Below are 18,518 nucleotides of genomic sequence, written 5' to 3'. Positions count from 1 at the left end.
GAAAATTGTAGAGGATGTTTGCTATGCTGTCTTCACACCTTTACTGCATATCAAAAAGCCATACTTCTGAGTTGTAGCCTCTTAAAATTCATATTAAGCAGGGAAGGTATAGTGTTCAGTGGGATGCAGAATAGAGTCGGATTTTGACAGACAAAAAGCAGGGTGTGTAAGTGGCAGGAGGATAGGGATCATCAATCAACAGACAGCTCTCCTTGCCTTTGTAAATCACTGCACTGCTGAAGGGCATCATCTGTCCCCATCTCCCAATTTCAGACAAAGTATGTAGCGTTATCACTTTTTACAGATGGGATTTACAACCGATATGTACCACTTGTTTTCTTTATTTGCATCATCGACAATCATACACATTCGTTGGTCTCCCAGCACTGTAGCACGTAAACACAGGACAGGAACAACAGTTTGTCCATCCATGTCATCAGCGGACAAGTCTGTGGATGTTTATCCTACACCAGAGAAAAATATTCAATAGTACAGTAAATCCAAAAAAAAAAAAAGAAATGATCTGGCTTATTAAAAGCAACAAGTAGAACAAAAAACAAAATCAATTACAAATCAACATCAGTGTAATTCTGTAGCATATACAGTATGTTTTTGCAAATACCAATACTGTATGATCACATTAGGGAGTGCTCAGCAGTTCAGAGTTTTTAACAAAGAGAAGAAAAGTCCATAAGACAAACGTCTTCTAACAGTGAATCAATCATTGCTGTAAGCAAAACCAAGGCGCCAGAACACTTAGTAGCACAAGTTATATGAGATGAAACAGTTCTGCCCATGCTGTATGTACTGCAATGTAGACAGATTTACACAGAAAACCAAAGAAATCTTTCAGCCTACCATGTAAAGGTGAATGATGATCACTTTAAATAAATTTTCACTGTAGACATAATAATACTGATCTAAATGAAACCTCACTGGTGTGGCCGAGTGTAGGTGCAGAGTAACATGCTGCAGAGAGTTACTGTAGGGGTTATGTGTCTCATTATATCTAGTGCTCCCTACTCTAAGATCCCCCCCATCCCCCCAAGCCCTCTATAAGTGCCCCATTACTAGATTCAAAGTATCAAAAAGCTGCAGATTCAATCGAAACCACTCCAATACAAATGACTAATGACATTTTTTTTTTTTGATATTGAGTATCATACAGCTTTTTTTCACTTCCTTTTCAACGCTGATGATCCAGACTGAGTCATGACATGAAATTCTCATAGTAGATTATAGAATGTGAAGTATTGCTGCTATATATGTGCATTCTATGCAAGCATAGAAACAATAAACATACTGTAGCATATTCATCATATAAGATATCTTTGTGGGCAGCATTGGCCACGATTGTGGCATCATATACATTTCAGAATTTACATATATCCATATATACATGCACAACTAGTGCAGATATTTATTTTTTTATTGTTTAGGACTTGTTTATCCACATATTTGGACAATCCAACATCTTGAAACATATACCTGGTCCTACTCAAGTGGACCAATTAATAAAATTAAAACCACATAAGACCCTTTCTTTTATAAGATCTTTTTTTTTTTTTTTGACAGTAGTGACAAAAATAAATAACAAAGACTATGCACAAAGTGATAATTTTCTATTTTTCATAAGTGCACTGAAAATGTGTTGAATGTATGCACAGGGGTTGTCAAGCGTAAAAAATAAGCTCAGGAATCTGTCCCCCTTGCACCCCTGTGCCATTAGTGCTGTCCGAGGAGCACTGGAACTGAAATGTCACTTTCCCACATTGCACCTCTGTCATCCCTTCCTGTCCAAAGTAGCTCAGCTCATTCCCATCCAGAATCACGCTGGCAGTATAGAACGTATCAGGTTCGATCTGGACTGGATACTCAAACCACACTGGGAAGGTGTTGCTGGAACCATCAGAGAAGTATTTGCTGAGGTTTTGTCCCAGCAGTACTCCTTGACGTTTCAACTCAATCTTGGCACTGTACTCTGCTGAGCCACAGCTCGATCCATACAGTCCAAACCCAGCGATGAAAACTCTTTTATCCACTGCAAACTGAATACTGTCACAGCGGCCCCGATAGCGCCACTGATTGCTCCGGTAGGCACAGGACTGGAATCTGTGGCAGCGCTGGGGTGTCAGGCCCTTCCTAGGCTGGCTGACAAACTCCAGGTCAGGTTTCTTGGCTGCCGTGTACCACAGGAAGATGTCATTGGTCTCTGTAAGTGTCAACACACCCGACTGGGCTGCTCCATTTGCAAAATCATCCAGGGCCATTGTAGGGATACGTATCAGGTACATGGCCTTGCCCAAAACCTTACGCTTGTTATCAGTCGAGGAAGTGAGCTCCTGTCTTTGGCACTCAGCCTCAGCCCAGTTGAGCACCGCCTCAAACACCACTATCTCTTTAGCATTGAGTGTCTCTCGCTGTAGGATGCTCTCCAGGGTCTGGGCGTCGATGTCGCAGAAGCCCTCAGAGCGTAACGCCAGCTCGGCTTGGGCATCAATCACCTCCCAGCAGCGCTGTGTCAGCTCTGGCTCCTCAAACAGGCAGCTCTGGGAAAGTAACACACAGGCATTCTTGGCACTCAGGCTGGTCTCCAGGAAGTTGACGCAGGCACGTGCCAGGTGAGGGACAATGTACTTCTTGGCAGCATAAAGAGTGGCCAACACTGTGTCAGCACTCAGGTCAATCTCATCACAGTAAATGTACCTGTTGACATAAAAATGTGACTTTCTCAGTTTTATAGGCAACAGATCAACACCATAGAAACTGCATGTAAAACGGCAAGGTGTAAACATGTTTAAGATGACAATCATATTGTAAAAACATAACAAAAATATCTACATTAGATGTTTTTAGTTGATTATTGTTGAAGCTGACTGATATTACAGTATTGCAAGCAGTAGCAACTCTGCATCTGTTCAAAACCATGTTGAAAAACAATTAAATCAAACTGGCCAACAAAATAATATTCCTCCTACACCTTCGTCTACCACCTACTGTAGCTTGCTTGCAAGGACACAGAAAACAAAACTCAAAAAGTGACGAAGGAACAGCCAGGAAGAGGTAGAAAATATGGAGTTTGGAGATTCAGCATGAAGTAGAAAGTCTAATGAAATCAAATGACATAAATGATATAGATTCTGTCTCTGAGATGGAGGAAGAAACGCATCATTTTATTTGTCTGACAGGGTAAGTGCATCACATCAAAACATCAAATTGAAATAGCAGTTATGTACATAAAGATGACATCTGTTTCAAAATGGCAGCATCACGTATCAGGGACATTTGAAGGAAGTAGTAGAAGATAATCCTTACTTTAGCATTGCCAGAAATGCTGCCGGTTCCACATCTGGAATATGTATTTCATCCTTGTTCTCAGCCAGTTCACCATAAAACATGGCGTGGAACACTGAGCTGCCCACAGCCAAAACATACTGTTGAAAAAAAGAAGAGAAAACAGAGTGACAGGGTGAAAAGAGAAATGAAAACACCATAGTTCTTCTGTGCTTTCACTGGAAACCTCATGACATATTCGGTAATACATTGAATAATAAGAGAAAGATTAGTTGTATTATTCCCATATTACAGTAATAGTTACCATGTAGCTCTTACTCTTTACATAAAACCACAGTGTCTCAATTCTAATCACTGGTGTGATTGAACATGTTCGTTTTTTTTTCTAATGAACAAGATTGTGTCTGATAAAAATAAATTAATAAATACCCTAAAAAATCAGGAAATCCTAATAACTCAGCTTAAAAGAGTGCAGCATATGTTCAATTTACTGAAATAAATGACTTATCTGATCTCATGATGAAATCAGATAGAACACAATGCAGCTAATAATGTCAATATATTCACTTTATACAAGGCTACAAATCCTGTAATTATATTCTACTACATTCATGTTTAGGTCCGTGTGTGTGTGTGTGTGTGTGTGTGTGTGTGTGTGTGTGTGTGTGTGTGTGTGTGTGTGTGTGTGTGTGTGTGTGTGTGTGTGTGTGTGTGTGTGTGCAGCACCATTATGTGTAGGTGGGTATGTGGGTGGTATAAATTTTCAAAAGGCACACAGACTTTCTCTAAAGTAAATTGCAATGAACACAATCCAAAATAAACCAAGTAAATAAAGTTGTGTTTTTTTAAACTCTGATTTGCATGGTTTATTTTAGGGTGTTGTTGTTGTTGTTGTTGTTGTAGTACACACTGAAATGCATGGGTTCTTTTCATACACAGAGGTCAGCTGAAACGCAGCTGCTTTTTCATGTGGATTTAGAGACGAGTATATTATATATTAATAATATTGCATATTAGAATAAGATTGGTTTCGCCTCTTGACCCATTGTATTTTACAGATGTTCACATAAATTACAGCCTTTAGCTGGTAGTTGCATCCCCTATCTTCTAAGGATATAACTTTGTAAATGAAATCATAGTGCATATCTGAATTCTTGCCAAATGGACACAATAAAGAGTGCTGCCCTGAATGTCATTATGTCCCATTGGCATAATGTCTCAGCATAAAGTGCAGTCAAGTCATCCTCAATGTCCTTCCATAACCGCGTCCTATAAATGCAGAGTGCACTGCAGCTACCAATCATAGATAATACATTTGGGTCCCACATAAAGAACAAAAAAGATGACCCATGCAAGGTTCATCTGACATTTTAGATGTGGAAGGAATAGCTGAGCCAAATTCATGGCTGCAAAATCACTTAGTAGATTTAATGTGAATCATATTCAAACAGAGTAGACTTAATGATGTGCTTTTAGATGAGGCACATGGTCTAGGCAACTATAAAGCTTAATCAATCATTTATGTGAACATCTTGAAAAAGCAATGAGGTCAGAGGGTGGATTAAACAAAGAAGTCACATTGACCTGCAGGTTATAACTGGCATATGGGCCCTATTACAGTAATCATAACTATTTATGGTGGATTCATTTTATTGTCATACCAAAATTCAAAGTATAATCCACTAAATACGTACTTCAAAGATGTGAGATCCAGAGTTAAATGCACCTCTGCCTGTGTGCTGTTGGATGTGTTTGATTAAAAGTTGATTAATCGCGGAGCTGTCGCTGAAAAGCTGAGCTAAAGCAGAGACAAAGGAGATCCATTCGGTGTGAGATGACTGCTGAAGAGGATATCCCTTCCTCCGTCTCTCACTCTGTGTCTCCATCCTTCAGCCTCATTTACATAAATAATTGAGGACTGTCTCAAAAAGACACATGGTGCGGAAGTGAGAGTGGAGCACAAAGGACCACAGTTCCATTACTGCTCGCAATGAGGAAGATTATTATTTTTTGCGCTGATATGATATGAACGACAATGGGCCTGATTGCTTGTTTGTTAAATTCCTCACTGCTACCGTGATTTTACTGGTTGATGAAATTCTTACTCTGTGTCCTGGCAGTCGCTGGGTCCTTCCGGGCTGACCCACCACAAAGTGAACATCTGCCATCAGCTCATTGTTGAACATTACTGAATTTCTAAAAAAGGGAAAGAAACAAACAAACAAACAAAAGAAGGAATTGAATTTAGTATATCTTACTCTGTGCATTTGTTTACGAATAGAAGAAGATAAGATGAGACTTTGGGGTGAGATTTAAGGAGGATCAATGCACTTCAACTCATTTATCAAACTCATACCAATTAGTGGCGTTAGTAGCATTTAGTCTTTAGCAGGTGTTTAAGCATTAAGTAAAATATGTGTGTACTACTGCTGCTCATTATATGTAAGTGACCCAATTGCTTCAGGCAAAATTAAAGACATTTTATGAACTCTGACATAGAGCAGTAAAACACAGCAAATGATCCTTTTTAATCTTTAACTCAAACTAGACAATGCACTGAATGGAAAACCCCACTGTGAAAGAACAGGACCGACAATAAAGCTGCGTTCATATATTATTGAGTAGTGGAACATGTCACAGGGGTGGGTAACCAGCCCCATGATGTTCTGGAGAGACAACAAAGCCAGGTCGGAAAGCACACATTTTGCTCTGGACAGCTGGGGTCTTTTACTGATAGGCCAAGGTAAATATTTTGCTTTTAGTACAGAGCAGCCTCTGCCTGTTGTGCATATCAAACGCACCCAGTGCCTGTCCACCCTCTGTTATGTCAGAGCGGCAATGTCTGCTGGAGCAGGAGAGGGTGTAAACAGAGATACCCCCAGCAGATTGAGGGCAGGGCAGAGGGATCACCCACCCATACTCTCTCTCTCACACACACACACACACACACACACACTCTCTCTCACACAAGTCGACCTCAATATACAAGAGTAATTACCTTACATAAATGGTTTGTGATATATTTTTCAATTTAATGTTGGTTCTGTTCAGAAGGCTGGCAATTCAAATGGAGTGGAACATTCTGTTTTTCTCTGTTGAACTTTTTAACATTTGCTAATTAAAACGTTAAATTCATCTTGAACCTGAATGTAACGTTGATGGAAACTGTTGGGAGCAGCAGCCTACCTTTCTCTTATAGTAGAGTAGAGTCCTTGCCAGTTACAGTTCTGTATAGTGTTGTTGTTGTTGAGGTTCTGCTGCTGGTACTGTTGGACAGTAGTAGTGGACGCCGTCTTTTTGGTGGGAAAAATGTCCGCTGCCATCTTCTTCTTCTTCTTGCTCCTCAGAGTGATTATCTCATAACAGACTGGGGGCAGCTTAGAGCTGCCACTGGCATTCCCTTTCTTGGTGCTCTTACTTGACTTGCTTTTCACTGACTCAGGAAGCATTAAGAAGAAAGTCAGACATTTCATGTTCCTTCCCTTGGCATCGACCATGAGTGTGTTCAACTGCTGAGCAGTGGGAGCACAAGCAGAGAAGACATTCACCAGGATCAGGCAGGTGCGAGGGAGGACTGAGGGGGACTTGCGAAGAGGACACCAGCTGAGCTGTATGTGCAGTCGTCCTGTATGAGGTTTCACCTTTCAGGAACCAACTGGATAACTCTTGTTTTGCCTGTTTTCTTCACTGCTGTAGAGAAGCAGGTTCAGACCGGTGATCTGAAGGCACTTTTTCTGTGTGAAGTTTGATCTGCTGACGGAGAGGCTCCCGGGGTTCCCATCCCTGCTTGTCCAAAGTGATGAGATCAGCTCTTCAAATCACTTCTTTTTCTCCTCTGCTCCCTTGCCTCTCTCACTCACTGCCTCGCTGAGGGTTGGCCTGACAGCCCCAGATTTAGTACAGCTGCAGTGGTCCTTAGGCAGACAGCGCTGTTTACTCAATTCCCTTCATTTCCCACTCTTCCTTCCTCCTTCTGTGCTTCTCTTCCCCTTTCAGTCTGTCTTCATCTGTGGATTTACCTTTTTCTCTCCAGCACTTGTTCTTTTTTTCCCTCCCACTCCTCCATGGAGCAGAGTCATCTGCAGGATGCTGTCGCCGTGGATGCTGTGCTGCTCAGCCACTCGTTCTGCTGACTACAGAGGTTGAATGGAAGAGTGCAGAGGAGATAGAGAGCCCCCCCTGCCCGCCCCTCACAGCACAGTACACGGCTCTCTCCACAGCTCAGCCAATAGCAGTGCACAGCATTTATGATTGGCTCATGCAGCCTAGTGCAGCACCTACTTTAATATGCAATAGTCAACGTCTCAATTAAAGTGACAGCCATGCCCCCTAAGAATGATATATTCACCTACAATTTTGCTTCATGTGTTAGCTTTACCTGGAACCACAACATTCAGTATGCACTACAGTAAAAATAGACTCCATATTATAATTCAAAAGGGTAATGCAAATTTACTTACATGCTGCTTGAAGGGCAGAATTTGCTTAATTCATGCATCCTCTGACAGTTATACTTTTTTAAAGAGCTTTTCATGAATGTATATGAACAGTTGAATTTGCAATCCTTTCTTTTTTTGATTGAACTTCAAACTTCTAAACAGTTTTTCCAGCACAAAACCTTTTTAGATGCCACATATATGATTCAATGACAAAACTGTGTCAAAATGAACATCTTACACAAACTGTTCTTATATTACTAGAATTTAATAATGTAGCATACAGCAATGTGCCAATATGCTTTTATCTTTGATTTAAATGTCTAGTTTTTGCATTTTAAATATATGTAATTGCCTTGTGTCTGATCTAAACCAAGAGTATGCAGTGCTATAAATGTAATGCACTCTTTGCACAATGTATAATGCATACAGTTCCTTTGCTCTTTTTGTCTCGTTGGGCCTGTGTTCAGTGGGTATTCTATTTAAATCTCTTTAGCTATTTGGCAGTGGTTCGTTAAAAATGTTATGAAACACTATCATATTTGACATCATAAAAATTTGCTGCTTCATTTCTTTAATTTTTAAGGCTCTCTGGTAGTATTGCTACTGTTATTGTGTACCATACACTGGTAACACTATGGCCTTAAGTAGCACTGTTACTGCTATTAATAACAGCAGTATAATTTTATATTTGTAAGGGTGAAAATCAACTAACAAAAGAGCAGGATGAGGTGAATAAATTGAATGAGAAAGTCTTCTTTGAACCACTGTCACAATATTGATTTTTCCATAAACTCTAATTAACTGTCTTAGTATTTGCTGCGCTGAGCAGCATTAGCCCCCCTAAGCTCCCGTATACAATATGTGCTGTGGAACAGAGAAATTTGCTATGGTAACATGGAGCCAACATTACAGGGCACCATACTCTCAAATTGCAGGCCACTAGAGATGTTACCTTGGTAACCACATCCACTAAGCAACAGCAGGACTGAAATGTATTAAAAACCACGCTGATACTAAAGTCCATACAATTCTGCATCTTTTAACTTCAGAAAGCTTCATTTAGGTAGAAATTTATGTTTCTTTATGTGTCATTTCTAACTACTAAATTAAAATAGTAATAAATAAGAAGCAACCTTAACAGAATACACATGTAACAACAGTTTTGTGATTTTTATGGCATCATCTCTAGCAGCCTATATGATAAATAAAAATCTATTATATATCACCCCGAATGGCCTCCTGTTTTCTTTAATTGCATTTTCTCTCCATTCATCAACAGAAAATATAATCTTGTTATTCACACATTCAGAGGTAGGAGTGAGAGGAGGAAGTAATAATGGCGTTGTCGCAGCATCAACATCACCTTTGTCTCACACTGTGTCATCACATAATCCCACATTTTCACAGAAAAGAAAACATTTGCACGACTGTAGTAGCACTGCAATCTGCCTTGTGGTCGAGAAAGCCATTAGTCCATTCATGATAAAATAAAATAGAAACGATTGCAATCACAGACATACTGGGCAGAAAGTATACAAGAATTGTATATAAACCATTTTAAGACAGCGTTCAACATATCTCATTCTTTTATGATAATAGCTATGAAACTGTGAAACTGAGTACTCATTTTAGTTTCTGCCGCAAGTACACATTTTAAATATTTCCCCTGTATTTCAGTGCTTGGCAGTGGTCTAGCCTCAGTATATTAACTTCAAATGCTAAAGTAAAAAGCAGAAGAAGTCCAGCTGTGCCTTTGTTGATTGCTTCTTGATGACAGTACTCAGTGAAACACCTTTATCTTCAAAGCAGTTATACCGGGACACCTTCATCTTTTAAGAAGTCCCCGCAGCCAATGTGAAATGCATACGAGCCAGAAAAGATAGGAAAAGTAGTACCTCAAACGTTTGGAGAATACTTGAGTAAATAAAGTTACTCTGCATCACTACCTAAGAATCAGAAAATGGTAGTGACCTTCCATTACTTTATAATTACTGGTCTGTGCATACGGCAGCAATTTGTAATAACAAACACAACATTTACAGGCAGGTTGTCATTTTTTTGGGTGTAAAAAGCCCTAATAGGAAAAAGAAGCACAATCTAAATGTTTAGATCTAGTCAATTTTGTCCTAAATTCACTGAATACTGAGGTCATCAGTTATGTTGTGGAGGTGACTGCTTGCCATTCTGAGTTTGAGCACTGAGAAGAGCGGCCCGGCGAAGTGGCAGAACTCCTCTGCAGAGAGACACCTGCTGAGAGGCTTGGCTGAGCACAGCGGAGGAGAGAGGAGGCTGGGAAATGAACTGTGATGCAGGCCTGGCACACGGAGGCAAGGACAGGATCCAGCAGCTCGTCCAGGGTCCACCGCACCACCCACCACACCGCCAACCCTCCCCCACAGCCGCCTGCCCTCTCCACCACCACCACTAAAGCAGGCAAGGGCACCTGACAGGTGGAAGGGGCGGAAGTGATGGCATCTGCCCAGAGAAGGAGCTTAGAACTTCTGAAAAAGAGAACTGTTAGTCAGTGGGGTCTGGGAAAGACAAAAACAGTGTGAGTGTAAAAATTATCATATGCAAATTGATATGTATTTATGAAGCAGGAACTTCTGGCTTATTCAAACTCTTGTACTGTTTGTCTGTCACAGCTTAAATTTAGCCAATCGTTGCAGATTTTGTCTGACAATCAGCTTGCCAGTTTGAGGACATTTTATGAGAAAAACCTGTGTACACTTTTAGCAATGGCTTGTCCAACAAATGGCCTAACACACACTTTATCTGACCAGAGAAGACAACAACACCAAAGATGATATGATAGCCTCTTCTTCGGCTCACAATCAATATGTCACAGTCAGAAGATATAGATATGGATGTAATTTTACTTGCCTAGAGAGCACAAAAAAGCCGGAGACTGTAGAGGCCACAAACTTCTCTGGCTCACATGGACAAGATTAACCATTTTAACATAGGCACAATTCCCCCACACATGCAGTATTTATCTAATCTAGATATCTATCTTGCAGCTGTCCGTGTGTGTGTGTGTGTGTGTGTGTGTGTGTGTGTGTGTGTGTGTGTGTGTGTGTGTGTGTGTGTGTGTGCTGCGACTGAGTGCGTGGACACAGTAATGACAGTGTAGATAAGACCATGTAACCCTTGCTGACCGCATACTCCCACGCTGACTCCCACACACTTTCTGCCATTGCTCACTCATCGCCCTCTCTCTTCTGTCATATAAAACTTGATAGCCATAATTTACAGCATGATTAAATATTTTGCGCTTGGCATGAGTTGCTCTTTGCAGATGCATTACATATTCTGCCCTGTGGTTAATTCACTTAATTTCTTTGAGCGTAGTTTGGTGAAGCCGTAAAGGAATCACAGCTCTTTTGTGATGGAGCAGTGTTAACCATCGGCTATGGGACTTAATATCCAAGCCTGTTCTTTGTTTGAACACCTAAACGGTGCTTCACCAACTCCACAATTATAGTGAGACATTACAACATTTATATCGGAAACTAACCTATGTTACAGGATTGTTGTATTGATAACTCATGACCAATACATGCTCAGGTGCAAAGAGGTTCATGACTTGGAGCACTGAAAAGGAGCTAAAGGTTGATGATCCTGCAGTTTTTTCATCATTATTGATTTTTCACTGAACCCTTCCCCCAAACAGCAATTGTACAGTCACATCTTAACCAATATACCTAGGCATGGTTGGTCTGAGGTTTTAGCTTTAACACAATGAAAAACACAGGAGCTCCATTTTAAGAAATGGATTAAAAATTTGTCCTCCCCAATGTAAGCCTCAAACATTGGCACGCCTGGCTGACTGTCAGTGCTAATGTAGCATTATTTCCAAAGCCAAACAGCATGTAATTAGCTAGCTACATTATTCTGTGGGATTACATGTTTATTTGTTTATTTAACTGATGAACACTGTTTTCACATTCATGAACAATAAGCAATGAAACAAATGTAATTTATGTAGGGCATCTAGCTGAAGATAATTTGCAGCCTCCTGCCCCGGTTAAGCTTTTACATCTCGATTAAACCAGCCAAACAAATGAGTTGCTCAAACAGGACAGATAAAACCAACTGACTACTTGTTTATATGCACGTGTTTACGTGTGCATGTAGTGTACATGACTTTGTATGCATTGACATACATGGTAGGTGTGTTATAATGTGTACATATAGAATTTAAAAGTCTAGCTGTCTCTGGCCTCCCCCAAAATACATTTTCACGCATAATGACCACCTGGGTAGAGCGCATGCAGAGAATGCTTCTGAAAGACATTACTTCCTCTAGCTTTACATATTGTTTTTATGAGTGATGTTCTGGTGAAACATTGTAGGAGGCAGAATATTGCTCGGTGGGGATGATTCTGAAACTTTCCTGGTGACATTTTTTGAAAAATTTGAATAAATCCTGACAGAAAGCAGCTCCGTAGCCTGAAGTGTGTAAAAAGGTTCTCCAAATGGCATTTAGTTCTACCAGAAAACTCTTTTTAGTGAGTTCAGTTCCTGTGAAGATCAAAATCATTTGTAAATTATTACAGATTGAGTTACTAAGAACTCTCTTATTCCCTCTCTAATTCTACTACCATTCAAATCAATACATGATTCATAAATTTTAACACTTTTGGCAGTAGACTTACTCCGGAGTCTGAACGAAAGGATATGTTCACTAATTTATGAGAGTAATAAAGTACTACTTTATGAGCCCATATCGTTCATTAAAATCACTGAAGTGGAACGTACTAAATAACATAACCAACATTGATTGTCTTGCACTACTAATCCAGTCTGGACACAGCTTATCTGCTTTACATAGATCACTGAGGCAGTAATGCAGCTCTGCAGTGGAAATGTTTAATGTTCTGTTGACACAAGTTTTGACGTGAGGCTATGACTGTGTTCCTTGACATATCCATGAGGGTACTGAAGTGTGGGTGCTTGGGCAGCTGCAGAGACTCAGAGAGAGAGAGAGAGAGAGAGCTGCTTTAAAATATTTAGCTTTCTGTAAAGCATATTCAAAGTTAGTGCCAGTTGTTCCAGAGAGAAATTCAGGTGAAGTGAAGGTCTGGGTAGTGTTCATTTTAACCTCATTTCAGAGAGGTTTTGTGCCACTCAGCTACCTCAGGTGGAAGCCATCAAGTTTAGGATTGTAGGTATTTTGGAGTCATAAGTTGTTTGTTTTTTCCCTGAGCTATTGAGCTATTCAGATTATTATTAGGTTGTGAAATAGTGGCAATGATGACACAAGTGGGAGTTCAACCGTTACCTACTCCTCACATACAACTTTTAGCTCTCCATAGACTTTAATTCAGTCAGTTTACACCATATTCTTCTTGCAACTAAATCTAAAAGTCTCACCACTTCTCCCATTCTCTCAGGAGTTACTCCCAAATCAGTTTTTTCAATCAGTGCAACCTCTCTCTAGTTACACTAGTTAGTCTCTGTAGTTACACTGAAAAAATTTACATACTCTGCTTGCTTTGGTATTTTTCATGCAAACACTGAAACCTATCCCAACATCCCTGCTTACACTGTACGTACAATTTGCATATGCTTTTTTATCACACACACAGTCTTTCCCCTTTACAGCAGTACCAGTGACCAGGATCTGAATTGGTTTACCTTCAGGTTTCATTGACTTCTAGTCCATCATCTGATGTACATAAACTCCCCTCCAGCACCACTCAGTTGTTCCATGTGAAGTGTTGAAGTGTTTGAGGCATTGAGTTTAAATCATGCAGGGTTTCTTGCCAGCTAACACAGCTGATTAGTTCGCTGATTAACATAACATCAACCAGATAGGAAATGCTTTTCATACAAAATCAGCTCTTTAGGGATCTATAAACCTACATGCTCTCAGTATATTTTTGCCTGTCCCTGCAGTAAGGTAGTTTACCATACTCTGCTTTAACTAAAATATGTAAAGCAAGGTGTTGACAAAGCTGTTTCACTGTTGGCAGGCATCCCACCGATGCTGGAAAGGCTGACCATATGGTTCGTCCTGTGATGTGATTTATAGTAACATGTCTGCACCCATGCAGATCAGGAGCTGGTGTATTTACACGGAAATGTAAGTAATAATGTAAACCTAACTGTATTTTCAGATTTCATACAGCTTAATACATTTTTGAATATATTTCTAGGGCTGTCTTGGCTTGTGATAAATATGTATACGAGTATCTAAACAGACTCCTTATGTGTTCAAGCTGCGCCAAAGGAGCCCCAGAGGGGGTAGAGTGCTGACCAGGCACATACAAGCATGGAGAAAACAAAGAGAGAAAGAGAGAGAGAGAGAGAGAGAGAGAGAGAGAAAGAGAGAGAGAGCAGACAGATGGAAAAGAGATGTAGTGATAGTTTGTAATGAGGGTCCTTTTGTCGAGGGAGGAGGGGACGTCTCCTTACTGTCTTAATAAAGCAGGAGGAGAATGGCAGTGGGATAACAGTAATGATGTGCTCAGCTGTCTGTTCATAACCATGGCATTCATACAGAGAGAGATGGAAAGAGAACAGTAACATAAAACATACAGTAAACATGTTCAAAGAAAGCACATATTGGTGTAAATGCTATTAGGCTGAACATTTACTAAGACTAATATCTAGTTTATGTCACATTCTAGATTACGACGCTGGATTTACTTCACATTGAGATGGTGCTATTAAGATGTTGTAGCACCGTGCTCAGATGCCGTAGGTTGTTGCGATGTGGATGCTGTCAGAGGACTCCAATATTACACACTGGAACATGAAATTGTATGTGGGTTTGCACGCATGTGTGTGTCTGTGTGAGTGTTAATCAACACAAAACCACTGGGCAAAAGAAGGTCAGAGAGGAGATTGGGTTTTCTGAACTGAGGAAAAACAGTCCCTATAGAAAGCCAGGGAAAGCAAAAAGTGAGATATGGTTCTGTGGAGCACATGGGAAAAGCCCTTCAAAGCTGAGTCTTAATCCTTTTCTACCCCAGACCTCCTCCCTTCTCCTTCCCTCAGTTTAATCTCTGACACTGCATTAACATTTAAATTTTTCACAGCAATTTGAATCTAGTGTAAGCCGCGACCACCTAGATTTATTCATTTACACTAATTACCTACTGCTGGGATGGGAGTTGATGGTTTAACCTTCTCACAGCTAATTTCTCATGATTTCTCCAAAGCTGCACCCAGCCCCACAGGGGCAAAATATGACCTTTTCCGATTTTATTATCAGCAACACAAACAAAATGACACTAATCAAGATAATGTGGTGGCACCTTTAAAAAGCATTCCATTCCATTTCAATTTGTCACATGAGATGACAGTAATGAAAATTGGCCATATATTGAATGGTTTCTTTTACTTTGCTTTATTTTCAGTGCATGTTTCTGTTTGTCTTCTGGTGTTTTTTGGGTTTTTTTGTTATCAAATATATTCTCTGGCAGCCAGCCAGCGTACTATATTCATTGGGTTTGAACAGCTGAAGCGCTAAAAAGAGATTGCTGTGGATGATTGTAAAATTTTGCTGATTTGTCCGTCCATCCTCCCAGACAGTGTTATCTCTAAAACAGCCCTTGGTTTGTTGCTCCTGGGAAACAGACAAAATAATAGCCACTTGAGAGAAAAGGACTTATGACAATTTCACACCAAGACACGGGATAAGTCACAAAAAAGACACCGTAGAGCTTCAAGTTTTCTGTATTTTATTATGAACTAATTTGCAAAAGAAAAAAATGTTAGCTGAGGTTGTCAGTCATAATGACATAGTATGGCTGAGTTAAAAGTGGAATTATGGTAAAGTACAGTTGAACGGAGGATTAGAAACACTTAAACAGTCCTGAGGGCTAACTGCCCAGATGGAGAACATCTCTCAACAAGTCCTCCAGCCTAATTATTAAAATAGGTCATTTGTCATTGCTTTCCAAAATGACCCAAAATGTCAGTTTTCCCTATTGGCAGGGTTGGGTTTAAGCACCATATCTATTTGGTAAGATTATGGTAATATTGGGGTCAACACTACTTCTATTTTTCATGTTGAGATACTCATAGTTTTCACAGCCACAAGAGGCCCTTGTCAGATAAATGTAAACATAGATTGTTTTAGGCATTTGGACAAATCACCAATGCTGTATTTTTTTTTGTTTTGTTTTTTGAGGTCAGACTCTGCCTTAAGCATACTGTAGGCTGTTTAGGTAGTCGATTATGTGTGTACACTAGATGGTGTAGATGGGTAGGCAGAAGAAGGTAAGGAGAGATGATGAAAAGATGATGAAAAGGTAGCAAAATACAGATATATTATATATACATATTATATATTAGCTATTTATAGCTAGCAGCTAAGCTAGAGGGTGAACTTGCTCATATCAACAAGGCCTCGTCTGTTCTTCAGCAGTTAATCATGAATGCTGTAGTTTGAAAAATAAATGAATTATTTGTACATCATTCAGTATTTATCTTAATTCGCTGTCATTTCTGTTAATGTTGAATCACACTTTCTGTTTAAGCACTGACACAAGATGGCTTCCACAAAAGATACAAACTGACAGGTCATGGGTTTGAGTACAGGAGGTCATTTTAAATCTGTTTTTAAGAAATAAAATAAAAAGACAAAGAAAACTGTGAGAGACAAAAAGGGTTCAGCAAATACGAGTTAGTGGTGCTACAAATAGCTCCAGATGAAGAGAGAGCCATCCACCTCTACATCATGTACAGCTAGAGCACAGCCTGCAACATGTGAGCCCACTAAAACAGCACCTATCGACCCTGCTGACTGGCCAGCCCTGTCAGATAAGGTGAGAATAGAGCAATGATCCCTTTGAGTTAAAAGAGGATTTTACTTTTTCTGAAAGAGAGGCTGGGAGAATTTGCCAGCACATCCTTTATGGAAAACTAATAAATGGGGAAAAAATGAAGAGAAGCTGGCTGGAGCATATAAAGAAAAACAATACCACTTTTGCTGCAAGCTCTTCGCCTAGAAAAATGACAAACTGAACACCACAAGACTTAATGGCTGGAAAAACTGTACTGCTAAACGAAAAATGAATGTGGACAACATAAAACATGGTACACACGTCATTATGGAAGAAATTAGAGCTACGCCTTTAAAAGGAATAAAAAACTGACAAATTAGAAATGGCACTTCGAGAGGCTGAGAGAAAGAGGTGGCATGACGTCTTGATTGGGTTTGTGACTATTATTCAGTCCTCAGCAGAAAGAGATATTGCTTTAAGTGGGACAACCAAAATGCTACACAAGCAAGACAGTGGCAGCTTTCTAAAAGAGCTCATTGTCACTGTTAACCAGTTAACAGGAGAAAACCTCAGGAAAGGCTTTAAGAACTTGATAAACTTAATGTCTGCGAAGAAACTTGATATTTAAATTAAATTTTTAAGAAAAATGTTGTTCTAAAGCAAGGTGTTTAATTCACAATGCATTATTGTGCTCTGTGTGTGGGAAGATAGGTGCAAGGTTATCATATGTTCCAGTTCGGTAATCCTGAACAGATTTCGCCTAGGGTGCCAAAAATGCTATGGCCAGCCCTGGATGAGGTAAGTCTTATATTTCCTGACACCTTGCTGAAAACTGCATGTTCTTTTCTGACCCAAGTAGCCCGACCTCCTACAACAACGGGAAGGATGTTATTATGGACAATATGAGACTAACCTTTGCATGCATGAAAATCAAACATGTGAACAGTGCCAATTAGACTGCCAGATGAAAAATTCAATTTTTTTTCTTCTTTGTTGTATGTGCTAAGCCCCTGGGAGATCTGGTAATTTCTCAGAACAGTTAATCTGAGTAAACTTTATTAAAAGGTCAGCAGTGAATGATGGATTATGGCTTGTTTTAATTATGATTTTTTTTTTCTGTGATGCGATTGAAAGTAAAATACGCACTTCACCACCTTCCTTACCTGACACAAAATGTGAAATAGTTTGGATCTATTTGCTCATGTTGTATGCATCTCATTGTGGTATGTGTGGTTACTTTGATGTAAATTAAAACACTATTTTATAGACAAAAATTAAGTACACCAGATAACAAGTAATAAGTACCCTGATGCAAAACTTCCATATTCATATCAACAGTGCTACTGTCAATCAAATCCATTGCTACTGTGCATCTAAACAATCTATTTAGACGGTTCACATCTTAATTTCTTTCAAAAGAGCCAAAGCTGACTAATTAGAATGATACTGCTTTTGGAGCTGCATTCTACAGTTTTGCTTTCTAATTTCAGATTTGTCTGACAGTGGTGCAGCCCATGTGGGTGGTGTAAATGCCTGGCAGCTCCCATCCAACATGCCCACAGAAAAGACTGCGCATACTTATTATAAGAGAAGAACATCGTTGTCAAATTCTAAGATGGTATTGGAATTTGTATTTGTTGTGTCATCAGTTAAATCCTTGAGGATAAGCTTCACATTTCTTTTTGAGTTTAAAAGAGCATACATCCAGTAACCAAAATAACATGCATGTGATTTAATCTCTAATGCACATTAAGAACAGGATGAAATCAAGAAAGGATTAGCATATATTGCTTTAGGTATTTGTAGACAATACACTAACTGGTATTGGTATTTTTATGAAACCACTAAAACTACTTTAATGCAGTGACTGGCATTTGTCAGCCATGAGAGAAAAACAAACATTTGCACAGACCAAGGTTGCTGCAGGCTTTTCTTTACTGTGGTACAGTAGGTGTGGTGCAGCCTGTCGCTGCTGTATTCCACCCCTGAGTGCTGTGAACCTGATTTATAAGAGGGAGGGTCCTGTGAGCTGCAATCAGCCCATTTC

The 18,518-nt window shown here is 39.7% G+C and overlaps 1 protein-coding gene and 1 long non-coding RNA gene across 2 annotated transcripts; both read right to left on the bottom strand.

The window, feature by feature from the left end:
* Nucleotides 1-323: 323 nt before the first annotated feature.
* btbd3b (BTB (POZ) domain containing 3b) lies at nt 324-7,514 on the bottom strand. Its single transcript, XM_010729885.3, has 4 exons — nt 6,481-7,514; nt 5,400-5,490; nt 3,316-3,434; nt 324-2,706 (listed from the first exon to the last, which is right to left on the bottom strand). The coding sequence occupies exons 1-4, from the start codon at nt 6,789-6,791 to the stop codon at nt 1,674-1,676; spliced, it is 1,554 nt and encodes a 517-aa protein (XP_010728187.1). The 5' UTR covers nt 6,792-7,514; the 3' UTR covers nt 324-1,673.
* LOC109140201 (uncharacterized) lies at nt 324-16,685 on the bottom strand. The gene is made up of 3 exons (XR_002042413.1): nt 16,673-16,685; nt 15,587-15,590; nt 324-727 (listed from the first exon to the last, which is right to left on the bottom strand). It is a non-coding gene; the product is annotated as an uncharacterized LOC109140201 (long non-coding RNA).
* Between the last annotated feature and the right edge of the window lie 1,833 nt (nt 16,686-18,518).

This window comes from Larimichthys crocea, chromosome III (genome assembly GCF_000972845.2).
Source record: "Larimichthys crocea isolate SSNF chromosome III, L_crocea_2.0, whole genome shotgun sequence".
Lineage (NCBI taxonomy): Eukaryota > Metazoa > Chordata > Actinopteri > Sciaenidae > Larimichthys > Larimichthys crocea.
Note: the sequence above shows the minus strand (reverse complement) of the source record. Positions and strands in the feature narration are given on the sequence as shown.

Coding starts and splice junctions, on each gene's coding strand:
- btbd3b (XM_010729885.3), bottom strand. CDS start 6,791: ATGGTCGATGCCAAGGGAAGGAACATGAAATGTCTGACTTTCTTCTTA. Junction 5,491..6,480: donor TACTCTACTATAAGAGAAAG/GTAGGCTGCTGC, acceptor TCCCTTTTTTAG/AAATTCAGTAATGTTCAACA. Junction 3,435..5,399: donor AGCGACTGCCAGGACACAGA/GTAAGAATTTCA, acceptor TTTTTTCAACAG/TATGTTTTGGCTGTGGGCAG.